The sequence below is a fragment of the Pipistrellus kuhlii genome, unplaced genomic scaffold, assembly GCF_014108245.1.
Source record: "Pipistrellus kuhlii isolate mPipKuh1 unplaced genomic scaffold, mPipKuh1.p scaffold_m20_p_3, whole genome shotgun sequence".
In the NCBI taxonomy this organism is placed as follows: Eukaryota; Metazoa; Chordata; class Mammalia; order Chiroptera; family Vespertilionidae; genus Pipistrellus; species Pipistrellus kuhlii.
In genome coordinates this window covers 6,340,276-6,360,646 of record NW_023425529.1, presented here as the reverse complement: position 1 = coordinate 6,360,646, position 20,371 = coordinate 6,340,276, and the positions used below count along the sequence as shown (strand labels likewise).

At 51.7% G+C, this 20,371-nt stretch overlaps 1 protein-coding gene across 8 annotated transcripts in view; it reads left to right on the top strand.

Annotated features, from left to right (window-relative positions):
• BTBD11 (BTB domain containing 11) overlaps positions 1 to 20,371 on the top strand; it is a 232,748-nt gene that overhangs the window by 205,468 nt on the left and 6,909 nt on the right. For 5 of the 8 annotated variants that reach the window (XM_045587552.1, XM_036457443.2, XM_036457442.2 and 2 more), the window contains 5 exons: positions 739 to 917; positions 9,799 to 9,904; positions 14,082 to 14,184; positions 17,033 to 17,114; positions 18,767 to 18,835. In XM_045587552.1, coding sequence (XP_045443508.1) covers positions 739 to 917; positions 9,799 to 9,904; positions 14,082 to 14,184; positions 17,033 to 17,114; positions 18,767 to 18,835 — 539 coding nt within the window. The other 3 variants (XM_036457444.2, XM_036457445.2, XM_045587553.1) reach the window with 3 other exon arrangements.

Here is a 20,371-nt window from a genome sequence, read left to right as displayed (position 1 = left end):
TCTGGAAAAGGGCCTCTCGCAGTGGCTGTTTAGCAGGTGGGGCGTTCATGCCACAGCCCTGAGGGCCTGTTTAGCACAGTGAAGCAGCCCGAGACTCCGAAAGGTCGGCTTGTTGTACGCAGGAGTCTCCCTACCAGAGCCGGGAGAGGGGGGATCGGCACAGCAATCAGCTGCTCGAGAGCTCCTGTTGGGGAGGAAGCCTGATGAAGTGGCTGCAGGTGGAAATGTAGTTTTTGTGCACGGGGGGCGGGGGGCCAGCAGCCATACCCTCCCTGTCTCCTGACGTGGGTGGAAGCATCCTTCTTAGCTCCCTGGTGGGTTTCCCCAGCTCTCCGCCCTCGCCTGGGCACGGATGTGGCATCCATCCCTGGGCCAGACCCGGCCCCTCCCCGAGCACCTCCCTCTCCAGGAAGCAGAGGGGACGGAGACAAAGGAAGACAGCGCGGAGAAGCCTGTCCCAGGCCTGAGCCGGGCGCATGACAGCTCCCATATTCTACCCCATGATCGTAGGTTGCAAAATGCAGCCCCTAATAACAGGAGCAGCACGAAGAAATGGACACCTGTCCTTAGGGCATTGAGTTAGGACCTTTCGTTTCAACTTCGGCACGTCTCAGGGGAGGGAGTCATCGCAAGCCTGTCTCTCAGTCTCACAAATGGGTAACGCTCTGGGGGAAGGCCGCGTTTCAGATAAAAACACACCTTCTCTTCTGGTTGTTCTCCGCCTCGCCCTCCCCCCAGGTGTCCCGTGGACCCTGCACACGTGGCTGGAGTCCCTGCGCATCGCCTTCCAGCAGCACCGCCGGCCGCTCATCCAGGGGCTGCTGAAGGAGTTCAAGACCATCCAGGAGGAGGAGTACACGGAGGAGCTGGTCACCCAGGGCCTGCCCCTCATGTTCGAGATCCTGAAAGCCAGCAAGGTACTCGGGGTGCGATGCCTCTGGGCCGCCGGCAGAGAGCTCGGAGGTCCCCGTCTCAGGGGTCCCTTCCCTGCGGTCGGTCGTGGCAGCTGGTGGCTAAAGCCACGTGTGCCGTCGTCATTTGTGGGGCAGCTGCTTTGCTGAGTCCCTGTGAGATCCCAGGGCACTCAGGCGGGTGGACAAAACAGTTAGCCAGGCCCTGGGGAAGGCTTTTGGGGTACACAGAAGCCAGTGAACCCCGCGCTGACCCTGAGACCACCCCTTCCTCACGGGCCTCCCAATTCCCACCGGCACCTGCATTGAAGGGAAATAAGGCAACCCCTTTCAACCCCTTGAAAAAACCCAGTCCAGGCCTGGGGTTACTGTGTGATCAGTTCTTCAAAATCTCTTTGGGGTCCCTTGTTGGGTGATAGCACAGAGACACCCAGCACCCACCAGCGAGCCATGTGATATGGGGGTGGGGGTGAGGACAACTGTGTGAATGGACAGCTGCAGGGTGCCTGGTCCCCGGCCAGCCATGGAGTGGAGAGCCCAGGTCAGGGGAGGGGTGGCAAACGCCCCGCCACTGGCTGTGGAAGCACCAGGCGGGACCAGTTTGCCGGGAGGCTTTGAGGAGTCTGGGCTTCTCGGTGGGCCTCAAGGAACAGGATGGCACAGTGGTTGGGAGCACGGGCTCTGGAGCCGAACTGGAGGAGTTCAGGCCGGGCTCTGCCACTGACTTGCCTTATGACCCTGGTCAAGTTACAGAACTTCTCTCTGCCTCAGTTTCCCCGCCTGAAGGTGGGGACAGTGATGTGTTAACCTCAGGCTGGTTGTGGAAAGAAAATGAGTGGGTGCCCTTCACACGGCCCCTGCCACTGCTTTATAGTCCCCACCCCCACGATGGCCTCGCCAGGGGACGTGGCGTCTCCGTTGCTTCTGCAGCAACCAGCCCCTCAGCAGGGATGACATCAAAATATTTAACACCCGGCGCAGCCAGGCACCGAGGAGCCCGTGAAAACCACGTGGAACCAGGCTGAATGTCCCCTCCTCTCCTCAGGGTAACATGGGATTACCTCGCTGTCTCTGCTGCAGAGCCTTGACTAGCCTAATTCACACAAAGGCAAGCACTTCCCAAACTCGCTTGACCTCGGAACCCTTTTCATAATGAACTGCCTCGAGACAGAAATGAGGACTTTTTTTTTTTTTTTTTTTTTAGCTAAAATAATGTCGTTTAAATCCTCACAGGCAACGTTTGAAACAGATACCACTCTTACCCCCGGTGTAACAAATGGGGAAACTGAGGCACTGAGCCGTTGGCTGGCATGCTCGAGATCACAGAGTGGCGCTAAGTAGCAGAGCTGGGACTGAGCCCAGGCGGTGTGGCCCCAGCACCAGCCTCTCCCCGCCCCCCTGTCTCAGAGCAGGCTTTGTGGGGCTCTGGGGCCTCCCTGTAAATAAGGTGACCAGAGGTCCCGCTTTTGACGGGACAGTCCCGATTTTTAAAAATCGGGACTTTGTTAAAACGCCGAGGGACAAATCGTTAAAAATCGGGACGTCTGGTCACCTTACCTGTAAATCACCTGTGAAGTCGCCTGGGAAACAGGCCTCCGGACCAGGAAGGCACCCAGGGTCCCCCCGCCAGGATGGGCCCACGGGCTGCCCGAGGGAAGGACAGGGGGACCATGGAGCTGCCTTTGCTGGCAGCGGGGTGGCCCCAGGGTAAAGCAGCAGGAACTCGGCGTCCTTTCTGCTCTCTGAGCCCTGGAGCACGTGGCCCGGGTCCGAGCCAGACCCGTTAGGTCCTCTCATTAGCTCGGTCTCCAGCACGGCCTCCAGGGGCCCCGCGGGCTAGATTTATGTCTGATGTCAGGCCCCACGGAGACCACAAGTGGGAGCAGGTGTGCGGCCTCCGGTAATGAGCCTCAGCACTTCTGTTCAGAGGGAAGCCTGCTGGAGGCTTTTCAACACCAAATGCTCCCTGCCCCGCACCCCCCACCTGGAAAATACATAAAAAAGGCTTTCACCTGAAATCACCTAAGAAGCCACCTTCGTGACAAACATTCCCTGTTGGGTTCCCAGAGTCTGGTGTGTCGGGTTTTTAATTTCCTTTCTTTCTTCAGGATAGAGTGGGCATCCCAAAAATTACTGAAGCATCTTGTGCTTTAAGTAAGCCTGATCTATGGGGTTCCTAGGTAAACATCATTTTAAATAGGACATACATATATACACACACACACAAACACACACACACACACACACACACACACACACACACACACGGAAAAGTGCCCCCATCCTAACTCTAGAGGCAAAGGAATTCCCACCAGGTAAACCTGCCTGTGTGATGAGCACCCATACCAAAAACAGAGCATTGCTAGCACCCGCCAGCCCAGCCCTACCCTCCCCCGCTCCCCCGCTCCCCCTACCTACCTCCCTGCCCCCCAGAGCAGCCAACAGCTCTGACAGCAGCAGCTGGGGATGGGAAAGAAGGGAGGGGCCTTTGCCAGGATGTATGGACCAGAGCCTGCTCCCAGCAGTTGTACTGACCATGGAGGGTGGGGGGATCCAGGGATGGGGCCCTGCATTCTTAGGACTGCACCCTTAGGTTTGCTCTTCCTGTAAATGGGGGCTCAATGGCAACCCCTACTGGTGAAGTGTGGCGTTACACATCCCTATGCAGGGCAGAGGGGAGAAAAGATAAACTGCCCTTGGCTCTGTGAAGTCGGGCATTCTCCAAGCATGGGTGATGTTCCTGCGGCCAGACCCTGTAGGTTTATTTTGCTTTTTTTTTTCTTCTAGGTTCTTGAGGTAGAAGGTTAAACTATCGATTTGAAACTGTTTCTTTTTTCTTCTTTAAAAATCAGGACTTGATATTCTACATTTTCTGCTCTGCACTACCCTAGCTGTGTCCCACAATTTTTTATATGTTTTATTTTCACCTTCATTCAGTTCGGTGTATTTTTTATTTCCCTTGAAATTTGCTTTTTTTTTTTTTTGGCTTATGAAAGTGTGTTATTTAGTTTCAAAGTGTTTTGGGATTTTTCTGTTATTGATGTCTAGTTTGATTCTGTTGTGGTCAGAGAACACATGCTACATATATTATTTAAATCCTTTTTTTAAGATTTGCAATTTGTTATATGGCCTATCTTGGAATAGGTTCTGTGGGCTCTTGGAAAGGTGTGCTTTCTGCTGGTGTGGGGTGTTCTGTAATTGTCAGTAACATCCCCTTAGCTCACATGTGTCAAACACAAGGCCCGCGGGCCAAATCTATCCCGCCAGGCCTTGCAATGTGGCCCGCATCGCGCTGTCATCACTGCACTCCGCTGCGTTTCCATCACAATGACAGTTTATGACTGTTCAGTAAACCATTCGGCCCGCGATTTAGACTGGATTTTAGATTTTGGCCCCTTCTCTGATTGAGTTCGACACCCCTACCTTAGCTGATGACTATGCTGAGCTCTGCTGTATCCTACACCCTATATTCTAAACCTATTTCTGTACCCTATAGATGCTCCGTCCAGTTATCCCATCAGTTGACAGAGGGGTGTTAAGGTCTCCGACTGTAATTGTTGGATTTGTCTCCTTCCCCTTTTAGTTCTGTCCGTTTTTAGCGCACATATTTTGCAGCTGTGTCATTTGGTGCAGACACGTTTAGGATTGCGGTGTCTTCTTGGTGTGTTGACCCTTTTGTCATTATGTCATACTCCTCTCTGCTTCCACTAGTCTTCTTCGCTCTGAAATCTCCTTAATCTAATACTGATATAGCCACTCCTGCTTTCCTCTGATTAATGTTTGTATGATATTTCCCCCGTCCTTTTACTTTCAACTTGCCTATACATGGCATTTAGAGTTTCTTATAAACAACATGCAGTCGGGCTTTTCATCCACTCTGTCAATCTCTGTCTTTTAATCAGAATTTATAGACCATTTATATTTTATATAATTATTGATACTTTAGGGCAGTGATCAGCAAACTGTGGCTTTCGAGCCACATGCAGTTTGCAAGCAGCAGTTTGCCTCTCTGTTGACTAATGAGTTTGCCGACCACTGCTTTAGAGCTTAAATCTACCATCTTATTTTTTTGTCTTCTGTGTGATTTTTCTGTCTCCTTCCTGCCTTCCTGTGGACTACCTGGACATTTATTTAAGTTCCATTTTTATTTGTCTGTAATGTTTTGGAGTGTATCTCACTGTATATAGCTTTTTTAGTGATTGCTTTGATGTATTGCATTATCTATATATATGAAAGCCCAAGTGACCGAACGACCAGACGACCGGTCACTACAATGTGCACTGACCACCAAGGGGCAGACACTCAATGCAGGAGCTTCCTCCTGGTGGTCAGTGGGCTCCCACAGCCAACCTCCTACAGCAGGCCAACCTCCTGTGGTCCCTCCCTCCACCCTCCACCCCTCACCCCCCACCCTCATCCCCAGCTGGCTGACCCCAATCAGCCATGATTGGGACTGGACAAGATGGCCCCGGTCAGCCCAGATCCCTAGCCAGGCCAAGGGACCCCACCCATGCACGAATTCGTGCACCAGGCGTCTAGTATGTACATAATATCGAAGTCTACTGGTTTCATCATTTTACCAGTTCAGATGAAGCATAGAAAACCTTACTTCTCTTCATGTCCCCTTACCCTCCTCCATTTATGACATAACCATCTTTAAATATGACATCTAATTTAGAACCGCATCAGACAGTTACAATTTTTGCACCAACCATCAAACATAATTAGGAAATTCAGGAGGAAGAAGATGCCTCTTATATTATATTTGTCCATATTTTTGCTTACCCTGTTCCTCCTCCCGGATGCTCCAAGGCTCTCTCCTTCATCCTTTCCTGTGGTTCAGAGACCTTCCTTCAGCCATTCTTCTAGGGTCATCCTGGTGGCCAGTTCTCTGAGGTTCCTCCATCGCAGAGTGTCTGATTTCCTTTTCGCTCGTGAAGGACATCGTTACTGGTTGTTATTTATTTCATATGTTTCTTTTAAGTCCTCTTACCTTCCCTTAAATGTATTTAGGAAGGAAACCTTATATTACTACCATAAATAGAAAGCTCTCATCAGTTGCCATAAAAATAAATGGGTGAGGATCTAAAAGCACTTTAAGTTCACAGTATGTTCAATTTCATCTTATACACAACTCCAAGGGCTTGTGACAGACTTGGAGCTAAGCCGACCTCCTGGGAATCCTATGGGGCCATACAGCCTTCCCAGCCTGCCTTTTCCAGGAGAGGGGGGCTCAGGGATGACAGGTCAGCCCAGCATCTTCCACGGGGGTGGGGCCTGTCTGTTGGGAGGAAACAATTAAGACAAAGAATTCACTACGGATGACCCGGGGAAGCAACAGCCATTCCACATTCTCTTGATTCTGAGACCAGGCTTTTTCCATCTTTTTTTATTTGAAATGGGTCTTCAAAATGGATGTGTATGCTTATTGCAGTGAGTTTCTTTCCAGTACAGTTAGGATATTTTAGGATCTAGGAAAATAGAGATTAAGTTGAATTATGGGAATTTGCTCTTTGGAGAGTTCAAAAATGGTCACATATTGGCACTTCCCTTTGGTTCAAACTAATGGCACAGAGTGATGTGTTATCTTTTTAATCCTCAGAGCAGGTAATTTAATCCTCACTAAGCAGGTGATTCATTTGGGAGGAGAACACCGAGGCCCAGAGAAGCTGAGTGCTTTTCCTCAGGTCACACAGCTGCTAGCTGAGGAGCCAGGACCGGACCCGGCTCCATCTGGTCCCGTTGCCCACGTTTTAACTGTTAGAGCCCCCACCGAGCTGCCTATAAAGGACGTTGGGGACAATCCTAGCGCTCCTTTCCAAAGAAAAGGGTGTGTTTTTGTACCTTCTTAGAAGAACAGTGAGGGGTCAGAGGAGGAGAGGAAAGATGTCAGCCCCACATCCACAGACTCCATCGTGGTAACTGTAGTATTATAATTCTGGTCTGGCCCTGGCCAGTGGCTCATCATCCCACACAGCAAAAGGTTGCAGGTTCAATCCCTAGTCAGAACACATATGGAAGCAACCGATGGATGTTTCTTTTCTCTCTCTCTCTCTCTCTCTCTCTCTCTCTCTCTCTCTCTCTCCCCCCCCCTCTCTCCCTTCTCTCCCTCTCTCTCCTTCTCTTCCTCTCTCCCTCTTCCTCTCTCTCTCCCTCTCCCCCCTCTCCCGCCCTCCCCCACCTTACTCTCTTTCTCTCCCTAAAATGAATCTTCAAGTGAGGATTTTAAGATAAAAGAATTTAGTTCTGTGCAGCTGAGTCCTGGGAACCCAAGTTCAACACCCAGCATTTTCCAAGAGAGGCCAAGAGGACAGCTCTCATTATTTTAAGGGCTTGTGCGGTTACTTGGGCCCACCCAGATAATCCAGGATAACCTCTCTCTTTAGGGTCAACCAACCAGTAACTTCCCGACTCCTGCAGATTCCCCTTCCTCCTATAAGGTAGACACAGCCCAAGGGATGGGGCATGCCGTCTGCTCGAGGCCAGGACTCTGCTCCCCAAACACCCATGTGCAGAGCCTGTGCCTGTGGACCCTGACTCACTGGCCTCGGGTGAGAGTCTCCATCATGCAGGCTCCCGGGCGATTCTGCGGCTGCTGGTGGTGGTTGATGGAGCACGTTTGAGTGGCAAAACCTCAGTCCAGAGGAAACACATTTACAGCCCCTGGCCCACTCAGACCCACGACAGATTTCAGTCCTTGAAACCGGTGGTTCTCAGCCCTCAGGGGGCATCGGAGTCACCAGAACATGGCCCTGGCTGGTTTGGCTCAGAGAATAGAGCATCGGCCAGAGGACCAAAGGGTCTCAGGTTAGATTCCCAGTCAAGCGCTTGGGGGAAGCAACCAATCGATGTGTCTCTCTCACACTGGTGTTTCACTCTCTCTCCTCCCTCCCTGCCCACTCTGTCAAAAAAAAAAAAAAAAATCAATGGAAAAAAACATCCTCAGGTGAGGATTAAAAATAAATTTTTTTTTAAAGAAAATGTGTGAAGCCCTGACCGGTTTGGCTCAGTGGATAGAGCGTCTGCCTGGGGACTAAGAGGTCCCAGGTTCGATGTCAGTCAAGGGCATGTACCTTGGTGGCAGACACATCCCCAGCAGGAGGTGTGCAGGAGGCAGCTCTGATCGATGTTTCTCTCTCATCGATGTGTCTGACTCTATCCCTCTCCCTTCCTCTCTGTAAAAAAAATAAATAAATAAATAAATAATCAATAGAATACATATATATATATATTTATTTTTTTTAAGAGGTCATTCTTTAAAAAAAGAAAAGAAAATGTGAAAAGACAGCTTGCTGGTCCCCACACCCCGCATGTCTGAGGCAGAGGACTGGGGTGGGACCTGAGGGTGGGCATTCCTAACAGGCTCCGGGTGACGCTAACGGTGTGGCATGGGGAGCCCCCTGGAGACCCGCTGCATGAAGCCAGGAGAGAGGCAGTCCCTGTGCGAGGGCGACAGGAAGGAGCATTTCATGTCCTTGTTTATCAGGCCTCCTCTTCAGAAGCAGGATGAGCGCGTCCCCTCCGGCTCCTCCGGGGATCATCCGTCTGAAGCGATGAGGTGCCTTTTGGGATCTCATTCCGCGGAATCAAAGGGCTGGACTGTTTTTCATGTGCTGAGCGGTACCCTCCCGCTTCAGGCGCACAGCGGAACAGTCCCCCGACGGGCTGGAACCACGGACACCCCAGCCCCATCGTTTAAAGTCAAAAATAGTATTTGTTGGTTTTATTGCAAACAGTTGTTTGTTGCAGAAAATAAAACTCCCTGGGCCGGGTGTGCACAGGGAGCTAAAAAGAAAGCTTCTCATCCGACAGGAGGCAGCGGCTCCATTCTCCCCGGCCTTTCTCTGTCAGGATCTGTCCATCTAAATACATATGTGGGGCTTTATTTCAAAAAATACATGCTACAGACTGTGTGGTAACCTACTTTTAAAATAGATTGTGTCTTTCTACCTAACTCCCCCCTTGAGCCCCAAGTGTAAGGTGACCAGACGTCCCGCTTTTGGCGGGACAGTCCCGATTTCTAACCATTTGTCCCACGGCGTTTTAAAAAAAGTCTCGATTTTTTGAAAAAATCGGGACTTTTTTTAAAACACCGTGGGACAAATGGTTAAAAATTGGGACGTCTGGTCACCTTACCCAAGTGTCAACCCCTTCACTCAAAAAGCACCCCCATACTGTGATGTGTGGCTTCCCTCCTGTGCACCTGCTGCTGAGGGGAGACTTGTGAACAGCAGCGAGCCGGGTGGGGGAGGAGGAGAAACATGGAGTTCATGGCTCCATTCGCAGCAGGTTCCTTGGCCCCTGAGCAGCCAGGGGCAGCTGACATTCTGCACCGCAGGACTCCCCCCTCCCTTTTATTTATTTTTTTTTGGGGGGGTGGGGAGAGAAATGATTCATCTGAGCACCCTGATCTGGACAGGCCTCAGCACCAGAATCCAGTTCTAGGAAAGCTGAATCAGGACCACCTGAGTCTCGGCAGTGGCGACACCGTCACGGGATCAGGAGGGCCTTCTGCTGGTCTTCTAAGGCTGATGAGCAGCTTCCAGGACTTAGGAGTGGTGGCCACAGTAGGTTTGAGGTGAAAACTTACTTTCCATCTCAGGAGTTACCAAACCTGCTTTCCCATGGGTAGGAAATGATTAGAGCAAGAGAAAAGGGCTTCATTCCAAAGGAAGCTTTTGCCAATGAGCCCGTGGAAATATCGACAAACAAGCTGGCAGCTCCAGGGGCTGCCGGGCAATCGGGGTGAGTGATGTCCAGGGGGAGCGCTCTTGGGCCCTGAGGTCGGTCTGTGGGCTTCTCTCCCTTGGGGAGCGCGTTCCGGCAACAACTGGCCTGAGGTTGTGCACAGCCCCCAGCAAGGTGCGCTGTTCTCTCTCTTCCGCAGAACGAAGTGATCAGCCAGCAGCTGTGTATCATCTTCACCCACTGCTACGGGCCCTACCCCATCCCCAAGCTCACAGAGATCAAGCGGAAGCAGACCTCGCGCCTGGGTGAGTGTGTGAGTTCAGGACGGGGAAGAAGTAAACGCTGTAAGGAAGGGTGGGGACTGTTCGAGGGCCAACAAGATAGATACTGGAAACAGGCAGGTGGAGGTCAGGACGGCACCTTGATTACGTGATGAAACCGAAGGCTGTGCCTTAGGAGAAGGTAGATCAGAGCACCTACCTTTCGCTGCCTGTAACCTACCGTATTTTTCGGACCATAAGACGCTCTGGACCATAAGACGCACCAGTTTTTAGAGAAGGGAAATGAAGAAAAAAAGATTCTGAAACAAACAGTGTCCTAAAATATTTTATGTGCATTAAAACCCAACATCACAGTCATAAACACATGTAATCAACCCTGTAAAGTAAACAGCAGCATTTAGAACCATTTTAGAGCCGGACAAGCACACAGAGACCACACAGAGCCGGGCAAGTAAAAAAACTTTTTTTTTAAAGTATATGTGTAGGCTATATTTGGACCATAAGACGCAGGGACTTTTCCCCCCCACTTCTGGGGGAAAAAAAGTGCGTCTTATGGTCCAAAAAATACGGCAATTGAAAGCGTACAGGCAGTGGCAGCAAGAAGGTCTCTGGACCCTGCAGACAGGTAGGTTCTGAAAGCAACCCAAGTGCCCATCCACAGTAATAAAAAACATAATATGCTAATTAGACCGGACAGCCAAACCACCTTCTTGACATCCTTCCAGGCAACCTTCTGGACAAAGCCCAGGCTGCGAGGGTCAAGGCAAGCTACTGCAGCTTCAGAGGCCAAGCCCCTTGCATGAATTTCGTGCATCGGGCCTCTAGTCAATAGATAAGTAGTTTTGTTTGTTTGTGTGTTTAAAAAAAAAAAAAAAAAAAAAAAAAAGCTGTGGTACATATAGACAATGGAATATTACTCAGCCATAATAAAAGAACAAAGTCTTATCGAGTGCAACAGGATGCATGAACCTAGAGGGTGTTATGCTAAGTGAAATATATTAGTCAGAGGAAGACAAATACCATATGACTTCACTTCTATGTGGCATCAAAAGAACAAAATAGACGAACAAACAAAACAGAAACAGGCTCAGAGATGTAGAGAGCAGACTGAGGGTTGCCGGCCGGAAGGCGGGTTGGGGGACTGGGTGAAAAACAAAGGGATTACGAAGTACACGCTGGCCGTTACCAAACAGTCGTGGAGACGTCGCACAGCACAGGGACCATGGTGATGACCAGGTGGGGCCAGGTGGGTACTGGAAATACCGGGGGGACCGCTTTGTAAGGTACATGACTGTCTACCACTATGCTGTACATCGGAAACTAATACAAAATATTTAATGTAATAAAATAGGAAATGTTAAGGGCGGGAGGGGGGGGAGTCTCATATGTAAGAATTTTTTTCTTTTTTATAATATAATAAAACCAATATTGGAGTAAAAAATAATGAAAGAAGCCTGAGCTGTGCATGGCAGCTCTCCCCAGCACTCCCTGAGGAGGGACGAGCAGAGGACGGTGACAGGCCATGGTGTGCCTCTAATGCAGTCCAGTACAGGCAGTCAGGAGGGGAGGGGAGCCAGACCTCCCTCCACACACACACGCGTGCATGCACATGCACACACAGGAAACATACCTGAGCTGAGGAGACGGGATGCCCTGACTCCTCACTTCTGTTCTTCTCAGACACTTGCATTGAGCTGTCCCAGCCCTTGGCCGCCCCTATTTCAAGTTATCCTCGGGCCACCCCAGGAGGCAGGCACTGGGGTCTGCACTGGGTCCCCGGAAGCCCTAATCCCATCCATCTGTGGTTTTCGCTTCTGGATTTTCCAGGAGAAACCTTTCCATCAGGCACTGATTTCATTCGGAGGATCCTGGGGCTGCTGCTGCCGGATGACTGGACCAGAATAAAAAAAGGCAAAGAAGTACCGGCGGCCACTCTGAAACCTGACCCAGGAGCCTTCTGTTACCGGGGCCCATCTCCTGGCTGCACAGGAAGCCATAAAATATTAAAGCTGCTCTAACATCTCAATATTAAAGGGTTCCTTTTTCAGTGGAGACTGAGGGACTTTCCTGCTTCCTAGTTCCTTTTCCTGCAAAGACTGGGAGATATTTGGTCAATGGAAGCATCTGAAAATTCTACTCTTTAGCAAAACCACTACTTTTGAAACACCCGTTCCTATGAGCCAACCAAGATGTGCCCAAACCACAAGTCATTAACACCTTGTAGAAAACGTGTTAATTAAGATATTCTAAGTGCAACAAATTATAAGGACCTATCAAATAAAGAGGCTTTACAACGTAGCAATAATCTGACATCTAGGTGTCTTACAAGACACCCTTGATAGAGCGAATATTTGCAAGGGCTGTTTTAATGACACAGCATAAATTCTGCTTTCCTGTAGCTATAGGAAAGGAAGAGGTTTTTGTTTTTTTTTTCTCCTGAACTTGCTGAGATTTCTTCCATCAGCAATTTTAAGGTCCTCGTTTTCTTGCCAAGCCTTGGAATTCCAAGGGTTAGAACAAGAAAAGGAAGGCAGGCCTGAGAGGCTCAAAGCTCACAATATTGGGGCGGGGGGAGGAATAAAAAAGGTAGAATATATGTATAATCCTATATAAGAAAAGGGTAATATGCAAATTGACCCTAACAGCAGAACGACCAGTTGTATTGATGCTCACTGACCACCAGGGGGCAGACATTCCATGCAGGTGCTTCCCCCTGGTGGTCAGTGTGCTTCCACAGGGGGAGTGTTGCTCAGCCAGAAGCCAGCTCATGTTGGTCAGCGCCGGGTCAGGGGGGGGGGGGGGGGGGGGGGCCTAAGCTGTTAATTGGACAAGCTCCAACAACATGACTCTAAAGCAATGGCCAGAGCACGCTTTCATTCGTTCAAAAAGCGCTCACTGAGCATCTAGTTGTCCAGCTAACCCTGAGGGGCAGTATGTGTCAGCCATTAATGTACGCTTCACATGAATTAGTTTATGGAATGCTCACTATGACTCTCTGATGTCAGGATATAATGGGATTACTATTCCCATTATAAGAGTGGAAACTGAGGCACGAAGTGGGTCAGTAACTTGCCCCAAGGTCTCTGAGATTTCTGGCTTGAGAGCCCACGTACTGACTATACTCTACCACCTTCCTGAGGCAGAGACAGAGGAAAGGACAGGCAGGGTTCCACCCCACCAGTGTGCAGGCCGGAGGGAGAGGCAAAGAGTGGGTACACGGTGGTGGTGAGGCTGCACCAGGTGGTTCCCCCCACCTGTCACCAACTTGAGCAGGTCACTGTAACTATCCGTGCCTCAGTTTCTTCAAATGCACACCTACCCTTCAGGAATGAAGGAGCTGGCATGTGTTAGACCAGCTTGCACAGTGCCTGGCACATTGTGAGCGCCCCATAAGTACTGGTTCTATCGTCTGTTCTTACTAGAGGCCCGGTGCATGAAATTCATGCACTGAGGGGTGGGTCCCTCAGCCCGGCCTGCACCCTCAGGGGGTGTCCAACTGAGGTCTTAGGCCCTCTCCCCATGGAACATCCTTAGTGCTGCCGAAGAGGTGAGAGAGGCTCCCGCCACCGCCACTGTGCTGCCCAGCTGTGAGCCCGGCTTCTGGCTGAGCAGTGCTCCCGCTGTGGAAGCACACTGATCACCCCTGGGCAGCTCCTGCATTGAGCATCTGCCCCCTGGTGGTCAGTGGATGTCATAGCGACTGATTATTCTGCTGCTAAGTCGATTTGCATATTAACCTTTTATTAGATAGGATAGGATTGGAAGTGAGTCAGGAGACCGGCTCCTTTGTCACTGACCCAGGGAAAGAAGGGCCTGGACTTCAAAATACCTGGAATACGGTGGCTAGGGGGCAGCTTTTCTCACCCACATCCCCCAGCAGGGAGGGGGACACTGAGCCAGGGAGGAGGCGGGAAACCAGGGCAGGGACAATCTTCAAGGCCAGGTGGGCAGGTGTCTACCTCTCTCACCTGGAAGCTACCTGACCTGGGGCTGTGGCTCAGTCTTCTGTGGGGAAGTGCCACCTTGAATTACAAATAACCTAGGACGATTTCCTGGGGAAAACTGGATTTCTGTGATGTGAATGTTCCTCTGATTTGCTCCTGTGTGGTCTCTGTCTCACCAATGGGTATTGCATCCCCTGGAATCCAAGCTTCGCCCTTCTCTCCACTAAAGCTGCCTTTGTTCCCCTTTCCTCCTCCAGATCCTCACTTCCTCAACAACAAAGAAATGTCTGATGTCACCTTCCTGGTGGAAGGAAGGCCGTTCTATGCTCACAGAGTGCTGCTATTCACAGCCTCTCCGAGGTACGTCCGTCCGCTTGGGGAGCAGGTGAATGACGAGTGTGGCTGCTGCTTTATTGTGCTCTGAAGTTCAATTCTGGGGGCACCTCCACCAGATGGGCAGATTATCTCCTCCAAACCAAGGATTCAAGAGTTCAGAGCAGCCCTCGCCGGTCTGGCTCAGTGGAGAGGGCATCGGCCTGCAGACTGAAGGGTTCTGCCAGGGTGTGTGGGCGAGAGGCCACCAATCAATGGCTTTCTCTCATGTCCAGGTTTCTCTCTCTGTCTCTCCTCCTCCCTTCCACTCTCTAAAAAATCAATGGAAAAATATCCTCGGTGAGGATTTAAAAAAAAAAAAAAAAGGAAAGAAAGCGTGCAGGGCATTTGTGCATTGTGTCATAGCAACAGTATTCACAATAGCCAGAAAATAGAAGCAGCCCAGGTGTCCATCCATCAGTGGGCGGATGGATAAGCTCAATGTGGTGTGCCCATGTGCAGTTCAGCCTCGCAAAGGCAGGCAGTGCTGACACGGGCTACAACACCGATGAACCGTGGGGACCTTATGCAAAGTGGAATAAGCCAGTCACAAAAGACAGATGCTGTTTGATTCCATTTATATGTGGTCCTAGAGGAGTCGAACCCTTAGAGACGGGAAGCAGCAGTTTTTGCTAGGGACCGGGGGCCAGAGGAGTGAGGAGCTAGTGTTTCATGAGCATCTGGTGAGTTCTCGGATTGGCTGTGCAACAATGGGAACATACATAACATTAGCATGACCGTGCACTTGAAAATGGTTAAGATGGTAAATCACATGTTCTGTTTTTTTTTCTTAAAAAAAAAAAAATGTAGATAGATACATAGAAAGAAAGAAAGAAAGAAAGAAAGAAAGAAAGAAAGAAAGAAAGAAAGAAAGAAATAAATAAATAAATAAATAAATAGTGGGCAGCCATCGGCATAAACGGCAGCCAGCGCTTTTGTGTGACTCGGCGCCTGTGCCTCCAGGCAGACAGGGCACATGTGGGGAGAGCTTTGCAAGCAGCGCGGGGGAGCAGAGCGTGGATGAGGTTTGCACTCCCTCCGCCAGGTGCCTTGTTCCGTGCACAGCCTCACACACAGCCTCCCGGAAATGCCTGCTCTCCACATGTCAGGGAACTTTGGCATAAGCCACCGAATTACACGGGTCCTGGAAGCCTTCCTCTGCCCTGACTGTGGAGGCGACAACAGACGGACACCCTCAGCCAGCTCCGCCACTGCCCTTCCTCCTCCTTTTGGTTGGAGGTGAGAAGGGTTGACCATGTGGAACCACATGGCCCAAGGAGCTGACCAGGATGAGGGAGGCTGGGTCACGGCGGGGCCGGGGGGGTGGGGGTGGGGGGGGGTGCTGAAATGAGGAGGAAGAGGCGGGCCCCAGGGCAAGAACCTACTTCCAGGACTATTGCCAAGGAATATGTCTGGCCAGCATCCCTTGGATCCTGAGGGCATCCTGACACCCACGATGCGTGCCCCTCCCCCCCCAAAACAAAAGGCAAACCCCACATGTCTGCTTTGCCACCACAAGAAAAACATGCCGCCTCTTGCATAGTTCTCAGTTATGATACTATTGAAAAATGGATCAATATCATGATGGCATTGATTGTAGCATAGCAACATGCTCATTTCTTGCTTTGGACGAAGGGACCATGGCTGTCTGTGTAGGACGTTAGCAGCAGCGGGGACTGGGTGAAGGGTAAGCAGGAACTATCGTTGCACGTCTTCTATAAATCTATAATTATTTCAAGATTAAACAGTTTAATTTAAAAAAGAAAAGAAAGAAAAGAAACAGAGCTTATTCCTAAATAGATTGAGTACTGTTGTGTTCCAGTGGCAGGTTCTATACCCTCAGGGAGTATATAGTTTAGTGGATGGCAGGAAAGTGCATCTAAAACCTCAGGCAGAAGGTCAGCCGTGGGGGAGCCTTAGGTAGTCACCAGATGTTGATTCAGTACCCACAATGCACCGGTCAGGCTTGGGCTCTGAGGATGCAGCAGACACAGGAAGGGTAGAAGTCCCAGCTGGCCAGATCCGCGGTTTGTTTGGGAGGGGGTCGGCGGGATTGGAGAATTCCCTGAGCAGCGGAGGATCAAGCAGGAGCTCAGGGAAGGCTCCTGGAGGAGGCAGTCTTTGTGGCAGACCCCGCAGAACAGATGGGGTTTTCAAAGGCATTCACTCTTTTCAAACCACCTGCTTGAAAAATGATGCTGTTCTTTTTTCTTTCTTTATTTCTTTTTCTTTAATTGAGAAGAGAGGAGAGAGAGAGAGAGAGAAACATCAGTGATAAGAGAGAATCGCTGATTGGCTGCTTCCTGCACGCCCCCTACTGGGGGATCGAGCCTGCAACCCCGGGCACGTGCCTTTGACCAAAATCGAACCTGGGACCCTTCAGTCCACAGGCCGGTGCTCTATCCACTGAGCCAAACTGGCTATAGCAGTGGTCGGCAAACTCGTTAGTCAACAGAGCCAGATATCCACAGCACAACGATTGAAATTTCTTTTGAGAGCCGAAAACCAATTTCTGCGCATGGGCCACGAAGTTTCCATCGCAGGCACTGTACGTGCACCACGCCCGCACATGGTATTTTGTGGAAGAGCCACACTCCAGGGACCAGAGAGTGCATGTGGCTCCTGAGCTGCAGTTTGTCGGCCACGGGGCTAGAGCAACACTGTTCTTTTACGTTGAGGTTTAACTTCACATTGGATTTCAGTATCCTACAGGGAGCGGGAGGGTTAACGTGAGAAATCTGTGACCGATGTCCTTGCTGTATGTCAGGGGCCGGGAGATAAAGAGCCACTCTGGGTGTGCTTGCGAGTCTTTTTCTCTTCTTGTGATCTTGTTCAGGTTCAAAGCGCTGCTCTCCAGCAAGCCCACAAATGACAGCAGCTGCATAGAGATCGGCTATGTAAAGTACCCCATCTTCCAGGTGAGGCCCTGCTGGCTGGGCCCAGGGCATGGGAGTGGGGGGGTGGGGGGGGCCTCCAGTCCTTGGCCTGTCGATTAGCCACTGCAACAAACCATCCGTCTCCTGCACTCCGGCCCCCTCCTCACACTGCCCTTCCCGTTCACCACCCATTCATCCCTGCCCATCCATTCACACCTACTATGTGCCTGACCCTGTGCTGGGACCCAGGGCCCAGGGTAAAAGACGGTCCTCTCCTGGGGACTTCCAGTCCAGAGGGAGGAACTCTGGGTAATGACTTCATTATAGTATAACGTGAGGGGGGCTGAGAGAGAGGCGTGAGCCGACGTGCTGTGACAACTCCGACCAGGGGGATCAGGGAAGGCATCCTGGGTGAGGCGTCAGCTGAAAGGTGGAAGGCTGAGAAGTTGGGGAGCCATAGAAAGGAGGCTTAGGGCTTAAGAAAGGGGGGACAGGGAACGCCCCGGGACTGGTTGAACCCAGTGCGACCAGGAGCCAGTGGACTGCAGGGAATCCAAGGTCATTGGAACCCTGACCTGAAGCTCCCGGGAGCCTCATGTAGGCAGCAAAGGAACGTGACTTTGTGGAAGGCCAGATGGCCTTACCTTGTCTCTTTCCCACTTGGGGGACGTCAGTGCCATGAACGGCGGGTTGTGGTTTGTGCGGCCTCTCTGAGGGGCACAGCAGCCTTCTCCCCTTTCCCACCCCTCTCCATGCTCCATTCGTGTGTCGTGCCCCACAAGGGCCTGCTTGCAGCTCATAGAAATTCACTCCTGGATCGGCTTTGCAGCCCTATTTCTGGAGCCCCAAGTCTCCTCCAGAGCCTGGAGCCTCCTGGCGGAGGTTTGTAACATAAGAACCTGCCATGCAACAGGCACTCAACAAACTCAACAGATTCTCGGGGTACGAGTCCAGTCCGTGCAGGGGAAGGCGCAGCCCAGAGCAGTGGGGGCCTGTGATTGCTTCTGAGGGGAAAGGCCTGCGGACCACAGGAGCCTCCAGCTCCTGGGAGGGGCAGGGAGCAGGCCCCGGGGGCTCTGGCCTGCCTTCCTCCCCATAAAAGAAGAAAAGCCTCATTTGTGGCTTGAAATAGGCCACGTGGTCGGGCTGAATCCAGCCCAGGATGAGACTCCTAGGGACCTGTCCACCTCGCTTCCATGCTGGCAGGAGGATTTTAGCAAGTGAGGCTGCCTTGCATTTCCTCTCTCCACAACCGACCGACCGACCGACCGACCGACGGACCCGCTTAACATCATGCATGCGGGCAGGAGCAAGCGCCCCTTGAGTCCTGGCTTCATGCAGGTGGACAGCTGCCAAGAAAAACAGCTCTGCAGCCAGGCCGTGCGGCCTAATGACGGTGCGAATCACCTCCTTGCAGGAAAGGCTTGTGCTGGCAGCATCTGAAGGTGGCGTGGGGCAGCCCCTGTAAATGCCATTTGCCTGGGACCTCCACCGAGGAGCAGCCTTTGGAGGGCCATGCCCCAACCCCTAGTAGATGAGATAACAGGACTGAGTGCTTGGTCCGCAGCCCTCAGGGTTGTCGTTGTTGGTTGGGCCTTGATTCACACTCTGGGAGGATGAATGGATGTCAGTGCGTCTTTAAGATGCCTGTGTCTATGTGGCTGACACCTCGCATGCTGTGTCCTTCCTTCCAGCTGGTCATGCAGTATCTCTACTACGGAGGCCCGGAGTCGCTGCTCATTAAGAACAACGAGATCATGGAGGTGAGGCATCCTCAGTGGCGTTGGGGGGATGGAGGGCCCCGGGGTAAACTCAGGGCATGGCACACGTCGGCAGGTCTGGGAACCTCGTGTTGGGTTTTCGTTTGGATGCAGGTTTGGGGGTCCTGTCTGACTCTTCATGGTAGGGTGGGGTGCTTGGTGCACTAGCAAAAGCCCTTCACTGGAACCGCTTTAACCGGCTTGCAGGTGGTTGGGGGGGGGGGCGGTCAGAGGAAATTTACTGAGGAGGCTGAGTGCAAGCACAGCTGGGCTCCGTGTCCTCATCAGGAATGTCCTTGATGCCTTGTCCCTGGTCATTTGTAAGAGAATTCTGTCATCTAAGGACAGCCTTCCAGTCCCAGCTCGGCCCTGAGCAGAGGTTGGGAGCCGGCTCCCAAGCTCTCCTGGTTTCTCTGAGGTTGGCCGCCCCTCACTCCCTCAGTGCCATGGCCACCCCTGACCCCTGCAGCACCCCGGCCGCCCCTCACTCCCACAGCACCCCGGCCGCCCCTCACTCCCACAGCACCCAGGCCGCCCCTCACTCCCACAGCACCCCGGCCGCCCCTCACTCCCATCTGCCTTGGGGACTCAGCCCGCTGACGGGAACCTGTCCCTGCTCTATCACGAGAGAAAATGCAAGGCAGCCTCAGGATCTCCCCTGCCCCCTCCTGGAAGGGGAGCCCTCGTTGGTTTTCCGATTCCAAGGGGGAAGTTTTGAACCAAAAGCCCAGAGCACTCTGCTCCTGAGCAGACACAGGACCCCATTCAGGTGTCTGCAGTCCAGGCCCCGGGCTGAGCAGAGAGATCAGAACACCACAGGGTGTCCCCAAGGCTGCCCCACCCACTGGCTAAAGCATGGACTCCGGGCCAGACTGGTTAAATCCAGGCTCTGCCCCTTAGAGCTGTGTGAGCTGGGACAAGTACTTAACTGCTCTGAGCCTCCGTTTCCCCGCCTATAAAATGGGGGGTGATAATTCTACCTCAATGGGTTTTAGGATTTTAAGAGTTCCTGTGTATCAGGTGCTCAGAACGGTGCCTGGCACAGAGTGGGTGCCATAGAGCAGTGTCCTCACTGGGTGGCCCTTCATCCCTTTTTCACTCCGTGAAAGCTTCGTGAGTAAATGAGCGACAGGATGAAGTGCTTTGTAAACGGCCCTCAGTGGCACCCCTTGCCCTCCTCCCCGAAAGTTACTCTCCTGTCTCTCCGGACCGCCCCTCTGACCCTGGCTACAGTCAGGCTCTTTTGTAAACTTTTTTTTTTTCAATTATTTCACAATTTTATGGGGTCCTGGCATAATTTTATGGGGGTTTTTCCCCTTTTAATTGCCTTGAGAGGGGGAGAGAGAGAGAGAGAGAGAGAGAGAGAGAGAGAGAGAGAGAGAGAAACATCAATAAGAGAGAAACATCCATTGGCTGCCTCCTGCACACCCCCTACTGGGGATCAAGCCCACAACCCAGGCCTGCGCCCTGACTAGGAAGGAATCAAACCAGCAATCTCTGGGTGCATTGACGACACTCAATCCACTCAGCCACACTGAC